Consider the following 22,762-nt stretch of genomic DNA (forward strand, 5'->3'; position numbering starts at 1 on the left):
GCAGTGAAATGTAACTGTCAATGTAAAAATAACTTTACTGAATTATAAAAGAAGCTCATAGCTTCCTTTAGGATGCAAATAAATAATTTTAATGGCATGAGATTTTTTTAATGTTATTTTATTTTTTATTTTTATTTTTTACATATACATTTAAATTATTACATGTATATACAATAAACTACCTATAGCAAGAAGAACCATGACACAATCCGGAATTATATAAATGTTACATTCTTAGTGTTTTGGCTACTTGTATTTGGCAGCGTTGAAGGAAACATCTTTCCCATCTTGGTGTGTCTAAAATTCTGAATGTAAATCAATCTCCATCACATCTTGTCATTATCAACTTAAAACATCTATCTAGACCTAAAATCATCTTAACCCCTAAAGAACTAAGCTTCATTGTAAGCTACCTGGTCTTCAACTCAATCAGAGACTTGAGAAGGAATAAACTTGATTACCTGAGTATGCCGGGAGTACAGGTTAGTAGCTTTCCAAATGAAAAGATGACAGAGACAGTTTTCTACCTGAATAGTCTCCCAAAATCCTCTATTTTGTTGGAGTATCTTCTTCAGCTTTCTGGCCCAATATATCTGACAGACATATTTGTGAGGCAGGAACTATTGAGGAATTGCTTACCCTGTCTTGGCAGACTTTGACCATCAACTCTGCCTGCATTCAAGCTTGCACTTTTTTAGGCAGAATTCTGTCTGTGGTAGAAGTGAGGACATATTGCCCAGTGACTTGTTTGTCATATTTGAAGCCATCTCCATACTGATCAAATCATGGTAATGTCAATCACTACTCTACTTTTATCACAAGAATATACACCTTAGGTGAGGCAGATAGATATGATTCTATAGAAAGACAAGGTAGGATAGTTAGGTAAGGTCTTCAAAAACCTCAGAGATTATTTTAAAGATTCATTGACAATGAGACAGGTTAACTCCTGGCAATGTCCAGCCTACTTCAAAGAGGATGATGAGCATCAAAAAGATTTTGTTTTTAAATAAAGATATTGATGAAAGCAAAAGGCTTAAGCAAGTTGCTAAATAAAAGTAAGAAAAACACCCTCTGGCATCTGCCCAAAGACAGAGAGCGGAACATTTGTTTGACAGTGAACAAGGTGGGAGGAGCAAGAGACTAGGTGGCTCCTCAGATGGCCTCTGGCTCTGTTTCACTTTCTCCCTCCTTTCTCCACCATAAAGTACAAGTCCTAATGCTTTTCAGAAGCAAGGGGAGAGGCTGGAGTTTTGTTTTGATTTTTTTCAGCTGCTGTGACTGTATAGACAGTTATTGTCATAGCCATAGGTAGGCCACCCCTGAAACTATAACCCCAAACAGCTCTAAGCCAACCACCGTTGAGTTTTATTGTTGTTGTTTTGTTACAATGTCTCCTTTTAATTCAACATTTTCTTTCATATTGAAGTAACCAAATATCTAGTTTCATCCCAGGAAAAATATTTAAAAGGGAATTCTTTTATTTCTTTTTTAAGTCCCCCTAGACCTAGCTATAACTTAAGAAATTGAAATATTGGACAGCATTCAACTAAGATACTCTGTAAACAATTCCTAGTTTACAGAAAGTATGTGTGAATATGGGAGGTCATGCTTCTGTCCTGCCTTGTCATGGATATGTGGCTCATCCTTGAGGTGGTTGATAAGAACAATAGTTAGAAGAAGCAATTCCAAAAGCACAGAATTCTTGACCTCTGCTCCTCATAGTTAAGGGCTCAGTTTTATTGTTGTTTTAAGGGTCTGGCCACTGTGAATTTGACCATGCTCCAGTGAACATATGGATAACAAAAGTTGAACCTGATTTCTTCTTCTTCTTCTTCTTCTTCTTCTTCTTCTTCTTCTTCTTCTTCTTCTTCTTCTTCTTCTTCTTCTTTTTCTTCTTCTTCTTCTTCTTCTTCTTCTTCTTCTCCTCCTCCTCCTCCTCCTCCTCCTTCTTTCTTTCCTCTTCTTCTTCTCCTCCTTTTCTTCCTTCTTCCTCTTCTTCTTCCTTCTTCTCTTCCTCTTCCTCCTCCTCCTTCTCCTCCTCCTTCTTCTTTTTCTTTTGTTACCATGGAGGTTGCAAGGGTAAGGGGTGGACCTTAAAGGACTGGGAAGTGAATGTGATTAGAGAACATTATGTGAAATTTCCAAACAATCAATAAAAATATGTTTTTAAAAAATATTCATAAAAGCCTTATGATAAATAAGATCCAAGATGGAACTAAGAAGCCACCAAGTCATATTTGAGGGAATTCCACAGGAACTGAAGGAAGAAGATATTTTTCAGAAAAACTCCTCAGAAGAAGATGGTGCCAATGCCCCTGGCAACACCTGGGCATCAGCTTAATTTTCTATGTACACTGAAGCATCGATGAAATAATTTGCAAATTTGGCCAGCTCTTCTCAGACACAACTTTGCTGATACAGGAACGGTTCAGCTGGCATGGAGTACACCTACCATAGCTTTATGAGGTAACAAACAAAGCAGGGCACAATGAGTTCGTCTTCCAATTTACGTTATATGTCACTAAAATCATTTCCTCAGCAAGAGAGGATTCACTTGGATAAAGAAAATGTGGCACATTTACACAATGCAGTATTACTCAGCTGTTTAAAAATAACGTCGTCATGAACTCTGCAGGCAAATTAACGAAACTGAAAAAAAAAATCACTACGAGTGAGGTAACTCAGACCCAGAGAGACAAGCATGGTATGTCCTCTCTTCTGAGTGGATATTAGCTGTAAGTAAAAGACAGTCATGCTACAGTCAACAGTCCTAGAGAGGCTAAGTAACAGGAAGAGCTTAATCAGGAACACAAGGATCTCCCTGAGAAAAGAGATTTATGGAATACAAGGTTCTGGTTTATTTGAAGATTCAGTTTTGTCATGTGATGTTTTTCTTGAAGATGTCTTGTGAGAGGGGCATGTGCTGTTTTGCTGGGAGCAGACACATGAGAGGGCACGTGATGTTTGGCAGGTATAAACAGAACACCATCAAAAGTGGGATGATGCTCTTTGCATTGCTGCACTCCTACTCCGTGCAGCTCTTCTCTGGTTTTCGCTGGTCTTCATTGGTCTTTGCTGGTCTTCACTTCACAGACAGACATGTTCCAGAGAACTTCACGCAGTACTCCAGCTGGTTCTAGCCACTTCTGATGACTCACGTTGATTTGGCAGAGCCTTGCTGTTTCTGCTGGATCATTCTGCCACTAGGGATTCCTGTCCCTGCCTGGTGTTGGCTATTGGACTGGACCGTTGGTATCCTGACAATGCAGAGTGATATTGGCCCAAGGAACTAGGTCTGAAGAGGTCTACAAACCTTTTTCCTGTTAACATTCTTTCTCCCCTTCCCCTGGTCAGTGGGTTAGAAGTGAGCCTAAAGTCTTTAAGAACCCTAAATAAAGTAGGTTATGAAAAATCTAAGCCTAACACAAATCTCCCTGGAAAGGAGAAATAAAATAGATTCCATGGATAGACTCAGAGCAAGTGGGGTTTGGAACAAAAGGAATTAGGGGGAGCATTTTGGGGGTGAGGTGGGAACCTAGTGAAATGAAAACCCCATGGAATCTACAAAAGTAACTCTTGCAAAGACTCCTAGTAATGGAGGACACAGAGCCTAAACCAGCCATCTTCTGGAACCAAGAAAGGCCTCGAGTGAAAGGATTGGGCAACCAACACAGCAACAAAACCTTCAACCTACAGTTTGTCCTCCTTGCAGTGTTCTGGGAGCAGAGCCTAGCAGAATCATCATCAAAGAGACCAGAGATACTTCATCCAGCAACTAATGGGAGCAGATGCAGAGTCCCACGGCCAAACATTAGGCCATAGAGAGTCCTACAGAGGAGGGAGAGGAAGAATTGGAGAAACCAGAGGGGTCAGAGACACACCTGAGACTATGGTCCACAGAATCAACTGACTGGGACTCATGGGGACTCTCAGAGATCAAGTGTCCTCTACTGGTCTGACTTAGGTCTTCTGCATATATGCTATGGCTGAGTAGCTTGGTATTCTTGTGAGAATCCTAAAAGCGAGAGCATGAGCTGTCCTTTGGTAGGGTGATCTGTTAGTGACTCTTTTGCCTACTTGTAGGACCCTTCCCTCCTACTGGGTTGACTTAACCAGCTTTGGTGTGATAGTATGTGCCTGGTATTATCGTAGCTTGTATTGTCCTTATTTAAAGGAATGTAATACCTCACTCAGTAACAGTTATTGAAACCTACAATGTACAAAATGTGGTGTTGGGCCTGACAATATGACTTAGTCACTGTAGGCTGGGGAAAAATCCTACATGAATAGTTACAGAAAAAATGTGGTCTGTCAACAACTCCAGTAATTATTTTTTATTTATCTATATACACATTCCTTTCATCTTTTCCTCCTTTTTATTAACATGTATGAATTAAGCAATGGCAATGAGATCTGGTGTGCATGCATACAGTATGACTTTTATCCACCCTTCCCTTTACAATCTTTAGTAGTTAGAGCTCTACATCCAGGTCATTATTCTCAAATTCCACATAAGAGGAGAACATGTGGTGTTTGCCATTCATTGTGATTAACTGCAGTGTGATGAAATAATGTCAGGGGTGGAGTAAATGTCTATAAAAGTCCTGTGAAGGCATAACCAAGGGTGACTACCACAAGGTTATATATTAAAGGAAAATACAAGTGGGAGAAACAAGATTCCTAGGTGCTGGGGATTGAACCCAGGGCCTGGTGCATGCTAGGCTAGCACTCTGGTACTGAACTACACCTCTGGTTCTTTGTGATCTTAACGTCCAATTCCTATTATTATTGTTAACTGAGATGAGTTGTTCCTTAAAGATTGTTCAGTCTAGAGCTTAGCAGATGGTCAAATAGCTTTTTATCTACAAGACATAACACAAAGCCAATTTTTGAAAATGTATATGAGTAAGTAAAATAATTATAAAACTCAAACAAATCCCTGCTCAGCAGACATATTATCACCTTTATATACTGAGTGGCAGGGAATAGATAGGATTTATTGCCTGCAACAATTATGCAACAAGAAGGGAGATTTGTGATCATGTTTAATAAGAAATACAACTCAGTATTTAGAATCTAAATGTCCATAAGAATATTTTTACAAATATCATAAATAACTGTCTTCAACTATAAAGTAGAGTTGTTGGAAGTAAAACAGGTACAAATTGTACAATGTTGTTTTGTTTATTTTCAGACTTTTTTAAAATAATGAAGCTTCTCAGTCAATACAAAAATATTATTAATGGGTCCTTAGTTTATTCAGAAGTTGATACACTATATAAAAATTTATTTTGCTAGTAATAACAAATACATTAATCCAGAAAGAAAAATTGGAGTTCTCTTATTTATGTATTTGGTCCATTTTTATTAAGCAGTAGCAAAGTAAAATATGCATTTATTAGTATAAATGGTAAATACTTCCCAAGCTCAATATGGGTACAGTACTTCCCCTATAACAAAATTCAAGTACTCAGGTATCCTTATGCCCTACTATGTAACTAGATTATATAAATAAAACTGAGCTTCGGGCTTTTTTTTAATGTATTTATTTGTGTTGTGTGATTGCAGGCATGTCTTGCCACAATGAGACTCTTAGAAGTCAGGTCTGTCCTACCAAACTTTGTTGGGTGAGGAATTATAGCTAGGTCATCAGGTGCAGCCATCTCAGTTGCCCAAAATTCCAACTTTTTGCGGGGGGTTCAAGGCAAGGTCTCTCTGTGTAGCCTTGGCTGTCCTGGACTCCCTTTGTAGACCAGGCTGGCCTCGAACTCACAGTGATCCACCTGCCTCTGCCTCCCGAGTGCTGGGATTAAAGGTGTGTGCCACCACCACCTGGCTTCCAAATTCCAAGTTTTAAAAATACTGAATTCAGATGGTTTCTCTCTGAGAGAGAGGGAGGGAGGGAGGGAGGGAGGGAGGGAGGGAGAGAGAGAGAGAGAGAGAGAGAGAGAGAGAGAGAGAGAGAGAGAGAGAGAGAGAGAGAACTGAGGGTTCACCGTCATCCTTGGCATTTTGCCTATCTGCACATGACTGTGTGTAGAGTTGCCTTGTTTCCCTCTTTCTCTCCAAACGCTAATAAGTTGTTTCCCATGATGCTGCTGAAGATTCTTGGGAGGGAAGTTCCTCCACTGGCTTTGCTTTCAGTATGCTCTGTAGCCTTGTAAACAGATCAAAGTAGCATGTGTTTCCAAGTCAGAGCTGAACGTGTTCTGCATTCTGGAGGATGCTCTATCCCATCTCTGCTCTAACCCTCACCTATATATAGGCATTGCTTCCACATCAGCCCTTGTCTTGCAAAACTACAGCATTCTCTTCTTTCTGATTCCTTATAATCTTCCTGCTACTGGTTCAGAGCCTTCCTTACCTCACTCAGTGCCTCTTTCTCTTGCTTGACATGTATTCTTTCTTAAGAGCTCATTTGATGCATTTTTGAGATTGGTGGACTCTTGGGACTATGGCAGCGGTACTTGGTCACCTCCTGCCTCTGACACCTTGGAATCTGTAAGCTTTGTTTGTAGTTTTTCCAATCTGTCACAAAGCCATCTATTCAAGATTCTTCTTGTGATACATTTGCCTACAAATGGCAGCAGGCATTTCTCTGATATCTCTGTTACCTACATTATGTCATCTGTAGATTTTTATTTTACTTTTCTGTTCTTAGTTTGCATTCAAGTATGGGCAGTTATATATGCTCTCTTTTGTTTGTTGCTATCCTCTTATTGGCCCACATTAATTTAATTTCTAAAACTTAATAACCTAATAAGAATAAATGTAAAGAGATATGACTTTTAAAAGACCTCTGCCCAAAGTATGTGCTTTCTCGATTACTCGTCAATTTTCACTTTTTACTCCATGTCCTGTCTACTACATGGTGGAGTCTCCAGCCCACTGTGGTTAATTCTACCAGTGTCCACCTCCTTGTGTCGTGTGGATTGTGATCATATTTATGGATCTCAGAAGGTTTCTGTCTCTTCGTGAGTGTGACTCTATGATTTCTCTGCCATCTTTCATCTCTTGGGCTCTGTTCTAACTTGCAGTGTTGTCTTTGGGAAGAGCTATTCATCTTAAGTCATGAACCCATACTCCTGTAGACTAGGCTACACCGCCACAACACGGGAAGGTACCTGGCCCTTCCGTTAGACCCTAATATCAGTTCATCTTCCACTCTGTGTGCTTATTAGTTCCTTAGGAGAAATGGAATCTTCCCCTAAGTTGTGCTTGAGTGATGACAGCACATGTTCCATGGCCAAATAACTATTGTTTAACTTAAAAGTTTAAAGTTTAAAAACATCCCAAACCACCATTCTCTTATTAGGTAATATCATATATATACATATATATGGATGAACTCACTTTTATATTACTTGAAAACATAGATGTTACAGGTATATTGGGACCAAACAAGATCTAATTCATGTGCCTTTTTGTTGTTGTTGTGTTCAGAAGAATTAATTTTCAGGAAACTATGACATAATTAGTTCCATGATATTTTGAGTTGCAGATTTTATCTAGGCTGTATTTTGCATGGAACATATACTCCCAAATGTATGACCATATCTCGTATATCTCGTGTGTGTGTGTGTGTGTGTGTGTGTGTGTGTGTGTGTGTGTGTGTGTGTGTGTGTTCCACAAACTATCTTGATACACTCAAACATCAGAGATAAGGAAATTTTCTAAGCTATATAGTATTTCAGAAAATGTGCCCCTGGTCAGAACTTGGTGCCCAATAACATCTTGTGAAGCCTCCTGCGGATCTCCTTTGTCTTGATGGAATAGATGATAGGATTGAGCATTGGAGGCACAAAGAGATAGACCAGGGATGTGAACTTGTGTACATACTCTGGGGCATTCTTTACAAACCTGTGGACCATTGACACACTAATCATGGGCACATAGAAGATGAGCACAGCAGAGATATGTGACACACACGTGTTGAGTGTCTTAAGCCTCTCTTCCTGGGAGGCGATGGCCAGCACAGAACGCAGAATGAGCACATAAGAGAGGAGGATGAACAATGAATCTACACCAAAGGCAGAGATGACAATGAACAGCCCATACATGCTGTTGATGGTGGTATCTCCACAGGGTAGGCGTATAAGGTCTGGGTGTAAGCAGTAGGAATGGGTCAAGACATTGGCCTTACAGAAGGGCAGCCTCTTCAGGAGGAATGGAAGTGGAAAGACCATACAGAAGCTGCGGATGATGATAGACATACCCATATGGGCCACACGGGCATCAGTAAGCACTGAGGAATAGCGCAAAGGGTTACAGATGGCAACATACCGGTCAAAACTCATGGCCAGTAGAATCCCAGACTCTGTCCAAGAAAAAAAATGTATGAAGAACATCTGGGCCAGGCAAGCATCGAAGGCAGTCTCTGGGATATGAAAACACATAGAAGCCAGCACTGTGGGCAGTGTAGAAAAGGACACCCCCAAGTCATTGACAGATAGAAGGGACAGGAAGTAATACATTGGCTGGTGCAAGCTCTGTTCCTCCTTTATGATGAAGAGAATCAGGGCATTGCCTACAATGGAGATAAGATACAGCAGCAAGAGGAGGGCAGCCAGCCAGTGCTCCAGACTCTCCATCTCTGGGAAGCCTGTGAGGATGAAGCTGGAAGTGCTTGAGGTGTTAGTGTGGAGGCTCCTCATCAGGGTTGCTGAGCAGCTGGTACGGAGATGCACCAGAGTGAAGAATAGGAAAAGCAGAGCCAGTAAGTGTCTCAGGGTAGAAGGGAACGGATGGTTAGATTTCTATACCAAAGACTGTGGAAAGATCTGCAAAGAACAGACTTGATAAGCCCTTTCCCTTTCCCCATAGCCATCCTTTAACTCTTTCTTGGACATTTTTTCTTGTTCTGTCTTATTTTCAGAAGTTTACATTTCTATGATCTTGCCTTCCTTGCCTCTGGTTTATAGACATCGCCATACAGTGAGTGCTAAATAAAGTCAATTCTTAATAAGTCAAGGCTGATTTTTTTCCTCTTCTGTGCAAGTTATGACACCATTTGACTAGATTCTAAGCTGTCTCTCTTCTTTTTTTCCTGAACTCAAATATCATCCGAGTATCTCATCTCCTCTTTGCTGTTTGAGGCCCTCACTTACTCACCAGAGGTCAGTAACCTCACTCTCTTCTGCTTCTGATTGCTTTTGATTTTGCTTCCTGTATGTTCATATGTTGCCTTAGGCCAAATATCATGAAGTTGAACTGTATGTACATTGACTTGAGGGGCTTAAAATGCTATTCAGGCCACATGCATAGCAGTTGCTTCTGAAATTCTGCAAGAAGGACTAAAGAATCTAGTAATAAAAAGTAATAGAATTTTTTTTCTCAGTCTGGCTATTTCATTTTATATGATTGTGTTTACTATATGTTTTCTTACAAATCTTGTAATCTAACTGTTGCTTATAGAAAAATATAGATCATGCTTACATACATACATAAATGTACCACATTTCCTTTCTCTTCTTCCACTTGTAAACTCCGAAGGTAATTCCAGAGTTTGGCTCTTTCCTTACCATATTTTATTCATTGTTTTTTTTTTTTATCACAGAGCATGTTGCTCTTTGCTTAGTATCTTTCTCCCTTAATAAACTATGAGCTCCCATCCTTGCCTGCATTTCCTTTTCTTTTTAAATTATATCATATTCTCACTTATCTATTTAGTGGAAGAGCATGTGCCATGACATATGTGAAAATTAGAAGACAACTTGTAGAAGTTGTTTTTCCCCAGCTACCATGTGGGTCCCAGGAACCAAGCTCAGCCTATAAAGCTTGGTGGCATCTGCCTTTGCCAGTAAGCCATCTTACATGCTCATTCTCATTTTCTTCTCAATGTCTAGACAGGAAAAATGGCACACGTTGTCTCAGAGGTTACTAGTTCTAGTTTTAAGCTTTTGTTAAATGTTATTAAGTGTATAAACTGCTATAATAATAAGATATTAACACCTACACTTTGAATGTAAAATCTAGGAGACAAGTAAAGTAATCTGAACTTACTTTCCCACACACTAACTGTAAACTTAAGTTTCTAACAAATCATTTTCACATTTAAAGAATATGAACATTAATATAAAATAAGTTACTTGATGTGAATATTTGGGTCTCTAGTGCAAGTCACACATGGAATAAGTGACAGATAAAAACGCAGCACTGAAAGCAGATTATAGAAGATTGAGAATGCCCTGTTCTGTTTCCAATCTACTTCATGAATTCTAACCACTTTGCCAATCAAAGTCTCTTCTGTATAGTTCTTGTCTACTTACTTCCTATGAGAACATCACAGTTAATCACCCGGAAGCATTGATTCCAATCAAAACTATGCATGCCAACCAAACAAAACACCAGATGCCTCTGTGAGGCTTCATGCCGGGGCCTGCAGCTTAAATGGAGAATCAGGCCAGCACAGTGGGGTTGCAACCACTTAGGAAGAGATGCTGAATTGACAGCCTTTGCTGAAATCTTTGTACCCTAGTCATCCCAGAATCTCAAAGTTAGGAAAGAGGTTCTTGGGGATCCCTGTGAAAGAAGGGCTGTGGTCCCCATTTACCTTCTCAAGGTGGATCTGGTGGCTGTGAGAAAAGAGAAGCCAAGGTATTTGCCCAGAGGAGAAACACCAAGTACTCTAAACCTCAGAACACAGCTTTGCTCTTCATCTGTGCTAGTCTGTTTCCACTCCCATGCTCTGAGATCTATGAAGCTGCCTCTGGCAGTCCCCTGAGACAAAGGAGATGGTTACAGCAATGGGAAGATGGAAAACTCTTGAGTAAATGTGCTCCCCTGTGCTCTGTCATTTCTCCCATTTGAAGATATTGAGGAAGTTGAGAGTCAAAGCTCGGGTTGTCCTGGAGTTTCCATAATTTCAAGTATTCATTTGATAGAACTGAGACTCAGAAACAGCACATTCTGTACGCCAGCACCAGAGCTAAGCAGAATCTCAGACCCGTGGAACCCTTGATTCACAGAAGAGCTATTTCCACTAACTGTGCCATGACTCAGACAGATTTCAAGAAAGAAATAACACAAGTGCTACAATCCAAGTTATATGGTATCAGCAAATGGTAACCATCTAGGTTTGTCTGGGAAGCTACCTTATTGCCTGTTAAAAGCAAGACAAGAATGTGCATGAGAGTTTGTTACCATGTGGCCAGACATTTATTCAAAGCCAGCTTCACTAGGCTGGAGAGATGGCTCAGAGGTTACCAACACTGACTCCTCTTGCAGATGACCTAGGTTCAGTGCCAGCAACCACTTAGCACCTCACAACCATCTGTAATTCAAGCTATGTGAGAGATAATGGCCTCTTTTTGTCTCCATGGATACCAGTTACACAAGTAGTGTGCCTACATATGTGTAAGCACAACACTCATGCACATAAAAATAAAATAAAATACCTTTAAAAAACACAATTTTAAAATCCAGACATTAAGCTTCATTCTCTTGGTTTTTAGACTCCATATTTGTAAGATGAAGGACAAATCATTGTCCTTCATTGAGCCCTGTGAGCCAATAACACATATCAAGAGGCTGTGAAACAGTTGAAACGTCTTGCTAGTCTTTCCCTCTAGAAAAGAAATTGAATAGTAGAAAGGTCAGTTCACTCTGAATACAGATTGACTTCTAAGATACAAGTATAATTTAAAGTCTTAAAATTAAAGTGGGTGGTAAAGTACTACAGCCAAACTTTTACAATGGAGAAATCAAGACTCAGGCTGAAAAGTCTGCCGATATGCATAGGGAAATGATTTACAGCATCAGAATTTGGACATAAATTATCCTGACGCACACGAAAACGCACACTGTCCATGCTATCTCTTATCAGGCTAGAGAACAGAGGAGACACCGATGAACAAGTGCTCCAGCCAAGTGGACACCTTGAAGGAAACCTTATGAATTCACTTACTGCACCTAAGATAAGTACCAGATTATTCAGTAGAGAAGGTAATCGTGTTCATTTAGGGTAACACAAAAGGAAAACATTATAAACCCTTGTATGCTGATCACATTGAAAAGAAATTTTTATGTATTGAAGTTTTTTTTTACTGGAACTGTATAACTCCACTGAACAAACTGTCTTATACTCTTTTGAGAGTTTAATTTTTAAGGATAAAATTTTTATAAAAATAAAAATATGACTGTATACAAATACACATACACAAATATTTCACTAACCAAAACATGGAGTTACAGAAAAGAAAAAATGAGATTTGAAGAACAGCATTCAAAAAGTAATCACAAAAGGTTAGAACTGGCCTACTCACCACAGGATTTTGTAAGCCAATGCATTGATTTTTAGAGCTTAGAACATATCCATTAGAGTTTCAAACATAGCCTCTTTTTAATAATAATTTTAAAAAGAATGTATTGAGGATCTGAAAAACAATTCCTCCAAAGCTGGCTTTTTCAGAAGACTGTGGCTACGCAATGCATTTCATACATTGTGTTAAATTGTGTGATAATAGACACAAATATATGAATAATCATAAACACAGCACTGTTCTTCAACCGTTTCAAGAAAGATGTGTTTAAGAAGTATCATGGGTGACATGCAAAACGTTGTTCTGCTTTCAAAAGCAACCGATTTGGATTTCTTTGGATACATCCTAGAGTGACAAAGGTCATGTAATTGCTATATATTTCATTTTTTGAGAAATCCTCATACTGTTTTCTGTAGTGCCTAGAATAATTTATGTTCTCCCCAGATGTGTGTAAGGATTCCCCACAGCCACCTACACATTTGTTACTGGTTTTCCAGTAGCAATCATTCTGATTGGGTGAAGTGGAATCTCATTGTTCCAAATTGCATTACTGTAATGTCTACGGATGTTGAATTTATTTTTCATTTTTTTTAAGTAAACATAATGAACATGCTGTTGTGATAAGTTTGCACCTGTTTATTGCAGCCCCATTCACAAAAGCTGGTGATTCACATCTCATAGGACTTTCTGAGGGTGCTCAGGAGAAACCTCACAATCCCCAGTACTTGTGTACCTATGTTAAGCATCTATGCTGTTTACTCACAATAGAATGAAAATGGAACCAGCCTACATAACTGTCAACTGATGAGTGGATAATGAAAATGAGAAACACACACACACACACACAGAGACACACACACACACACAGACACACACACACACACACACACACACACACACACACACACACAGACACACACACACCACACCTTGAAATTCTATTGCTGGAAAGAACAATGAAATTTGCAGGTGAGTGGATGAAACTAAAAACTATTGTGCTGAGTAAAATAATCAAGGCCAAGAAAGACAAATGTCTCATATTGGTGGATCCTAGACCCAAATCTTTAGGTTTGTGTGTAACTTAGAGAAACTATAGACACCTAAAAAGTTGAAAAGGACCTTTGGAGGAGAGGGAAGAACTCCAGAGAAGTAAGGACAAGTGTGTTAAGAAGGGGGTCTGGGAAATAGTAAGATACTTAACTGGGAGGAATAAGTGGGTACTAGGATAAAAAAGAATAAATAATAAATAACACTAAAAATTTTGAAAATGCCACAAAGAAAAATATTGTTTTATACACTTACTTTAAAACACATGTGTAACTTATATGCATAAAATATGCATATACAGTAATAACACAGTTATCCCACACACACACAGTGGGAAGTGCACCCTCCAGAAGCTATACAGCATCTAACAAAAGGCCAGTGTCATTCAAGAAGAACTTTCATCCAAGTTGTTGGTCAGGGTGAAATACACACACACACACACACACACACACACACACACACACACACACACACACACACTATACTGCAGTCTTGAAAGTATCTCCACCATGGGAAGACATAGAATGTCTAAGTTTCATTTTAAATGGGGCTGTATTTCTAGAAGTTGGTCTAGTCTGCAAGTTCATTAAAGGACCAAATGTTACACGCATTTATTAAATTCTTTAAAGAATTTCAATCCTTTTATAAAGTGGCATATTATTTTATCATGTCCTAAATTGAATCATCCTGTATATTCCGTATATTACACAGCCTTTCCTACCATTTTAATTCTTTCATTAATAGATGTGAACGTATATTTACAATGTAAATGAAATTTAGCTGAGTTTCAAAAAACTAAAAATAATATCTTTTAACATAATTTATATAAAATAACATTTCTGTCACCCTAAAGGACAGATGGATACCATACTATATAGAATAGCTATGCAGAGTGTGTGTGCATATGTGTGACAGAGACAGTGATTTTAGTAAATATCTCTTGACCAAACTCTGGAGAAAACAGTCTAATTCCCATTGACAGTTTTTCCATGTTAATGAGAAATCCAAGGTGAAATAATACTTTTAATTAAAAACTTGAAGCATACTATGACATAATGGGAGAATGATTACAAGGATGTATACTTTTCATTTTTAAACAAGGAAATGGAATACATGCTTTTTTGATCAATTATCTTGTAACCTGTTTTACCTCACCAGAGCCTGTTGAGTGAATCCTAATCATGCTGATGTTATGGTATGACATCTGATAATAAGAATCCCAGTAGAAATTTCAGTAACAAAATAAAAAGAGCTGCCTTGTCTGGCCTCAGTGGGAGAAGATGCACCTAGTCCTGCAGAGATTTAATGTTCCAGAGCAGGTTGGTACTCATGGGGGACGTCCCCCTCTCAGAAAAAAAAGAGAGGGGAGAATGGGAGAAAGGTATGTGGGGAAAGTCCTAGGAGGAGGGTGGAGCTGAGATCAAGAGGTAAAGTGAATAAATAAATTAACGGAGAATCCAAAATAGAAAACTAACAACACCAACAACAAAACCCCCAAAAAATTATAACAGAATAATAAACAAATATGCTACTCATGTTTCTACTGTAATCACATGGGAATGAATATGAGATTATTATTTGCACCAATTAATAAGTTATTTTTATTTATTTTTTACAGATTTATTTATTATTATGTATACAGTGCTCTGTCTGCATATACACCCACAGGCCAGAAAAGGGAATAAGATCACATTATAGATGGCTGTGAACCACCATGTGGTGGCTCAGAACTGAACTCGGGACCTTTGGAAGAGCAGTCAGTGGGCTCAACCTCTGAGCCATCTCTCCAGCCCAGTAAGTTATTTTTAAGAGAAAATTATCCCATGTCAAAACAGGGCTTCAGAGCACAACTTCCTGCAGTCAGGACAAACATCCTCTGGATCTAGAGCTTATAATATGCTCCTGCTCAAATTTTGGTCCCTAGCAGGATTTTAGAAAGCCTCCTACGAATCTCCTTGGTTTTGATGGAATAAATAACAGGATTGAGCATAGGAGGAACAAACAGATAAACGAGCGACAGGAGCGTATGGACATACCGTGGGGCATGCCTCCCATAGCGAGCAGCCATGGACACACCTACCATGGGCACATAGAAGATAAGCACAGCACACAGGTGGGACACACATGTGTTTAGGGTCTTCAGCCTTTCTTCCCTGGAGGCAATAGCCAGGACAGAGCGAAGTATGAGAACGTAAGACAGGAGAATAAGTGCAGAATCGAGTCCAAAGGTAGAGATGACTATGAACAAACCAAATATATTATTAATAGTAATATCACCACAAGGCAGGCGAATCAGATCTGGATGCAGGCAGTAGGCATGGGAGAGCACATTAGCCCTGCAGAAGGGCAACCTCTTTAGAAGGAAAGGTAAGGGGAAAACCATGCAGAAACTTCGAAGGAAAACACACAAGCCCATCCACATCACCCGGGCATCGGTGAGCACTGTGGAATAGCGCAGAGGGTTACAGATGGCTACATAGCGATCAAAGCTCATGGCCAGCAGAATCCCAGACTCCATGAAAGAGAAAAGGTGGATAAAGAACATTTGGGACATGCAAGAATTAAAGCTGATTTCTCTTAAGTGGAAGCAAAACACAGCCAAGACCGTGGGCAGTGTGGAGAAAGAAACGCCCAGGTCATTGACTGACAGCAGAGACAGGAAGTAGTACATGGGCTGATGCAGACTCTGTTCCTCCTTGATGATGAAAAGGATCAGGGCGTTGCCCACTATGGAGACTGTGTAGAGGACACCGAGGAGCAGAAACAACCAGTGCTGGGAGCTCTCCAGCCCTGGCAGTCCTGTCAAGATGAAGGGAGGCAACCCGGAGCTGTTGTGGGCTTCACTTCTCATTCTGGGACTCCCTAAAAGATGTCAGACCTCTGTCCTAAAAAGAAAATAAATTCATATTTTCATGCATGTCCTGAAGCCACATTAGTTTTTTTTTTCATATCTATGTATTCCTTCACTTTAGAGAAATTTGACCTCAATAGTACTCAACTTTGCCTCTCGTTGTACAAAAGACTTCTGAAAACTCTGAGTTGTCCCACTGAGTTTGCGTGGAAATAGACACTTGCCCTCCTTCTCATCTATGTCTATTGCTTTCTTACCTTTAAGGTCATAAACTCAGCTTATCAATATATTGGAATTAGTCTTTTCTAGTACCAATATAAAACTCTATTAGTTCCAAGGTCATCAATTAGTATGCCCCCTCTTTTGAGGCAAAACATTTGCTCATCAGATCATAAATCTTTTCCTCTTTGTATTGGGATGGAACTGAGCCTCTACACCCTAAGCTCCCTATACCTATAAGCTAGTTGTTTATAGCTTCCAACCATTCATCCAGAGTGAGGATAAATAGCCAGAAAGATAGCTATTCAAGCTGGGTGGCTCATACCTGATATGGCCATTCAGAGGCCGAGACTGAGTGACTGTAAGTACTGGGAATTATTGAGATGTATGACAAGACCCTGTCTTTAAAAGTGTCTATCCATGGTGATAACCATTCAAGCATTCACTAGCTATGCTCACACTTTCTTCTTCACTTTCTACCTCTTTCTCATTTCTGTACCTATTCAGCTAATGACATCGTATTTCTCTGTGAACTTTATGATTTACTGAAACTAAATTCTTAACAATTTTGTTCACAATCAACTTGTACTTAGCTCCTGAAGGCTATGAATTAATAGTCACTTCTCTAAGTAACAACATTGCCGTCATGCATACAGTTCTCTCTTTGAATGACCTCATCCTTATACCTTAGAAAAGAAATAATGCATGGATAACACATCTTTTCATTACAAACTACATTAACAAGGTAACGCTAGATAAAACTACTGAACCAAAGTGCTCCTTCCAGCACATCTCTTCAAATCATTTTACCTGCAGCTCTGTATCAGACATAAGATACCACATTGCTTGTCCATGGTAACATCCACCTCAATCCTCATTTAAAAAAAAAACTCATCTTACAGGTTTCTGATCAGAAGATGCCATCTCCTGTGACACATGGCAGATTATTACAAGCTGTGCTGTCTCCCCTCCTTTTAGAACCTCCTTTATAAACACTTTTCTGCAAAGGTCTTTTATTGTATCTTAAACACTAGATTTTCCTTATACAAGTATAGGGGTGGATATTGTATTCATAGAGTCTACATTCACAATGCAGTTTTATGGGGTACTGTTTCCAAGAAAGAAATGTCTGGTGAAGAAAGTGCGTTATGTGTCTTAGAACAAGAGCGACAGAGAGAAAACAGAAGAAAGAGGCTGAGGAAGAAAGCATGCAGGAAAAAAGAAAAGAGAAGAAAGCCTAGGGGAGAGAAGGAATGGTAAAAGAAGCATACAAGAGAACAGAGCAGAGAAGAGGAGAGGAGAGGAGAGGGAGAGGACAGAAGAAGAGAGGACAGAAGAAAAGAGGAGAGGAGAAGAGAGGAGAGAAGAGGAGAGGAGAGGAGAGGAGAGGACAGAAGAAGAGAGGACAGGAGAAAAGAGGAGAGGAGAAGAGAGGAGAGAAGAGGAGAGGAGGGGAGGGGAGGGGAAGAGGGCAGGAGAAGAGAGGAGAGAAGATGAAACGAGAGGAGAGGAGAGAGAAAAGAAGTAAGCATAGGTTTTCCTTCTTCCAGCTGAAATGTAATCTTGGTGTTTCTAATCTAATGGACAAATCTTCACCCTTGGTCTTTGGAGCACCGGATTTTCAGGTCACCTACCTGAGAATCACAAGGATGGCCAATGTGAAGAAAGAAAGAGCATCATTGGGGAACGTGCCCTACATATATCCCTCTCTGTACTGAAGATTATATGATTTCATCTGGAAATTCCCATAGGTTATTATCAGCTCAGGTGCTCATGGGCTTCTGGGAATAGAGAGCATTAGCAGCATGCACGCATCCTGGACTTAGCATTTCATTTCTCATGGGGTTATGACACAGTGAAATAATCAGATTGCTGAGAAGAAATGACTCCTCAAATTTATATAGCTTAACAGTGAGCAATTGTCTAAACCTAAGTCTTCAATGTATTCTATAGGCTTTCCAGTATACATGCATGTCTGCATATGGTATTATTAGCCACAGAAATACTGAGTCTCATAACAGAACAGGTATATCCCATATAAATTACAACATTTAATGTGATCATGACATTTACAAACCACACCTGATCGTTAGTGAATCTGTGCTGCAGCATGGTCAGAAGCACTAGTCCACACTGCTGGTCACACACAGTATGTGAATGCAAATCATGTCATAAAGACATTCCTCCCGGTAAGAAAGTGCTGAGACCATTGATCTGTGCTCTTCACAGATGGCTACAGAACACCTGTTAGGGAGACAGTATAGTTGTGAAAGAGTCATAGATGAAAACCTTTCAAGAACTTCAATTTCTGAATGTACTCAGCACTTGATTGAGAATCAGTCCCACCCCAATAAACTGCATTTCTCTTCTATAAATAGGTAATGACACGTATCATACAATGACAGGAATGACTGCAGAAGAAGTGCCTGGTAACCACTCAACGCACTGGCTGCCATGTGGTACTCAGTATGGATTAGCCAGTATGTTAACTTTGTTAAGTCCCAACAGTATGATTATAGACCAACGTGGTCAGCCAGCATGCTTTGAAGAGCTTCCCTTTGAAAATACACTGGAAAGTTTATCTGAAAGGATTGATGGTGAATAGTAGAAGATTCACACATGAAACCAGTTAAGGTGTGTGTGTGTGTGTGTGTGTGTGTGTGTGTGTGTGTGTGTGTGTGTGTGTACACATGCATGGATGGTTCTGTAGATGGAACCCAGGTTCTAGGCAAGCACTCTACCACTAAAAACGCCCACAGCTCTTTACCTAATGTTGCAAGTCATTTTCATTTGTAGTGTAAGACAGCTTAATGTGATGAACTCATAATTTAGCCTTACATAATCACAACAAGCACACATGAGAGAAACACTGACTCTAATTATATTTACCTTACAGTTGCCTTTACTGGGATATCATGAGCAGTGATCAAGGTATCTTTTCTTAATTAAATTTATACCACCTTCCTACAAGTAATAATGCCCATGCATTATTGTTGTGAGGTTTATGTATGAGTTGATTTTAAGTCATTTAAAATTTACATCATACTCAGAATCTGCTATTATCTATATATTGCACTTAGTAAAACCAAGGCAGAGTAGGCTAATTAAGTTTACTGAGGGCTGAAGAGATGGTTCTGTGGCTAAGAGCACTTACTGTTCTTGCAGAGAACCAGTTTGGCTTTAGCTTCCACACAATGCAGCTCACACTTGTCTGTAGCATGTCTGGGGGAAAATTCCTCTTCTGGCCTCTGTGGGCACCTGCACACATCTGACACACACTTACACAGATATGTACACACACACCACCACCACCACCACCACCACCACCACCACAGGTAAAAAAAAATACTTTTTAAAATAACTACCAATATCTCACTTTACGTAGTGTTGTAAGTAACATTTAAATCTCAATACTGAACCATGATGCAACACAGCCACACCTACACGTTCAGAAGACATTATTCTGGACTTGAAGGCATCCACTATTCCTTTCAGCCATTACTCCTTCTCAACATGAGATGAGGGATGCCACAGATACTCAATAAGTCATCATAGAACAAACAGATGAATCAGTCAGTTATGGTGTGAGCCTTTGCAAGTCCCTAGTCTAGACAAAGACTGACACTGTCGATCACATGTAGCTGTAGACGCCACTAAAACAGTTTAGGCAAGAGTTCAGCATTTTCAAAGCTGCTCAGATGAGCCTTCAACTTAAGTGTCAGTCTGCATTGGTTTGCCCCCTGCTCTCTCAATTACTAGCTGTTTATCTTGGTCAAGGTCAAAAATTCTGTCACCTCAGGGCCTTGGAGTAAAAGAAAAATAATAATTTTACACATCCACACACATCATGACATACTTATCTGATACATAATTAATTTTTATTTTGTTTGTTTTCTTCTTCTACTTTGGCTGTCTATTCTATTTCCCCCTCTGAGTGAGATTGAAGCATTCTCCTCTGTGTCCTTCCTTCTTATTTAGCTTCTTTTGGTCTGTAGATTGTGACATGGTTATCGTGTACTATATGGCTAATATCCACTTGTAAGTCAGTACATACCATGTGTGTGTTTCTGTGTCTGGGTTACCTCACTCAGGATGATCTTTCCTAGTTCCACCCATTTGCCTGTAAATTTCATGATTTTAGTAGCTGAGTAGTATTCGTTATGTAAGTGTACTACCGTTTTCTTTATCCATTTTTCAAATGAAGGGCATCTAGGTTGTGTTTCATGTTTCTGGTTATTATGAATAAAGCTGCTGTGAACATAGTTGAGCAAATGTCCTTGCGGGATGGTGGAGCATCTTTTGTTTATATTCCCAGGAGTGGTATAGCTGGGTCAGATTGATTTCTAAAGTGGATATACAAGTTTGCACTTCCACCTGCAATAGAGGAGCTTTCCCTGTTGCCCACATCCTTACCAGCCTGTACTTGAGTTTTTTATCTTAGCCATTCTGACAGAGTCATTTTGATTTGCATTTCCCTGATGAATAATGATGTTGATCATTTCTTAAAGCGTTTCTTGGCCACTAGAAATTCCTCTCTTGAGAATTCTCTGTTTAGCTCCGTCCCCTATTTTTTTTCCTAATTTTTTCTCTTTATTTGTTTATTCACTTTACATTCTAGTCTTAGCTCCATCCCTTCCTGGCTCCCAGCCCCCACCTTCCTCCCTCTCCCTCTTTCCCCTCCCCCTCCCCTATTCCTCAGAAAAGGGGAACAACGCCCCCTTCCCATCCACCCCAAGGTATCAAGTTGCTCCAGGATTGATCATGTCCCCTTCCCATGGCCTGGCCAAGCAATCCTGCCAGGGGAAAGTGGTCAGAAAGCTTGGCAGAAAGGCCATGTCAGAGCCAGCTCCCCACTCCCATTACTAGATGTCCCACATGAAACCTGTGCTGCCCATCGGCTACATCTGTGTAGGAGGCCTAGGTCTAGTCCATGCATGGTCCATTGTTAGTGCTTCAGTCCCAGCAAACCCCTATGGCCCTGGTCAGTTGGCTCCTTTTGTCTTCTTGTGAAGCTCCTGTCTCCTCCAGGTCCTTTTCTCTTTCCTCCCACTTTCCTGCAAGACTCCTTATGCATCTCACAATGTTTGGCTGTGAGTTTCAGAACCTGTTTTAAAGCACTGCTATGTGGACCCTCTCGGAGGACAACCCTGCTTGGCCCCTGTCCATAAGCACAGCAGAGTATCACTTATAGTGTCAGCCCATGGAGTGGGCCTGGGATTGGGCCAGGCATGGGTTGGAGATTCCATCATTCTCTGCCCTATCTTTATCCCTGCACATCTTGTGGGTAGGGTAAATCTTGGGCCAAAGTTTCTATGGGTGGGTTGGTGTTCTGCTCCCTCTACTAGGAGTATTTTCTAGTTAGGGGGAGTCATCTTTAGTCTCTATATCCCCTGCTACTTCGAGTCTCTGCTAGAGTGCCCCACATAGCCTCCCAGAGACCTGTTTTGACTTAGGTCTCCAGCTTGTCAGAGAGATGCCCCGCCCACAGCTTCTCTTTTCTCTGCAGACCTTCTGTTCTCCTGCTCTCACTTTCCCCAGGTCCGATCTCCACCCTCATATCTCTCTGCTCTCTTTCTCCTACCTGGTTCCCTCTCTCCAACCACTACCTCCGTCTACTCTCCTTCCCCTTTTGAGTGAGGATTAAGCTTCCTCCCTTGGAACTGCCTTGTTATCTATCTTCTTGGGGTCTATAGATTATAGTGTGTTAATCCTGTACTATATGGCTAGGATCCATTTATAAATGAGTACAAACCATGTGTGTCTTTCTGGGTTTGGGTTCCTCACTCGGAATGATATTTTCTAGTTCTTTCTATTTGCCTGCATATTTCATGGTTTCTTTGATTTTAATAGCTGAGTAGTAATCCTTATGTAAATGTACCACAGTTTCTTTGTCCATTCTTTGCTTGAGGTATATCTAGGTTGTTTCCAGATTCTGGCTATTATGAATAAAGCTGCTATGAATGTAGTTAAGAAAGTGTCCTTGGTTTATAGTGAAACATCTTTTGGGTATATGCCAAGAGCCATCCTGTTAAAGGAGCTCACTAGACATGTGGGCTGTGGGAGCAGTATAGCTAGCTGGGTCGCAAGGTAGAGCTGTTCCCAATTTTCTGAGAAAGTGCCAAATTGACTTCCTCTATACTGGTTGTACAAGTTTGCACTCCCACCAGTAGTGGAGGAGTGTTCCCATTTATCCCCATCCTTGCCAACATGTGCTGTCACTTAAGTTTTTTATTTTAGCCATTTTGACAGGTGTAAGATGGGATCTCAGAGTCATTTTGATTTGTAGTTCCCTGATGACCAAGGGTATTGAACAGTTCTTTAAGTGCTTCGGGGCCATTTAATATTCCTATGTTAAGAATTCTATTTGGCCCTGTATCCTATA

The 22,762-nt window shown here is 40.1% G+C and overlaps 1 protein-coding gene across 1 annotated transcript; it reads right to left on the minus strand.

Moving 5' to 3' along the window:
* Positions 1–7,712: 7,712 nt before the first annotated feature.
* LOC311581407 (olfactory receptor 51I2-like) lies at positions 7,713–16,161 on the minus strand (the record flags this gene model as incomplete). Its single annotated transcript, XM_084753609.1, has 2 exons — positions 7,713–8,530; positions 16,035–16,161. The coding sequence occupies 2 exons, from the start codon at positions 16,159–16,161 to the stop codon at positions 7,713–7,715; spliced, it is 945 nt and encodes a 314-aa protein (XP_084609735.1).
* Between the last annotated feature and the right edge of the window lie 6,601 nt (positions 16,162–22,762).

Source organism: Acomys minous, assembly GCF_964271855.1.
Source record: "Acomys minous genome assembly, chromosome: 2".
Lineage (NCBI taxonomy): Eukaryota > Metazoa > Chordata > Mammalia > Rodentia > Muridae > Acomys > Acomys minous.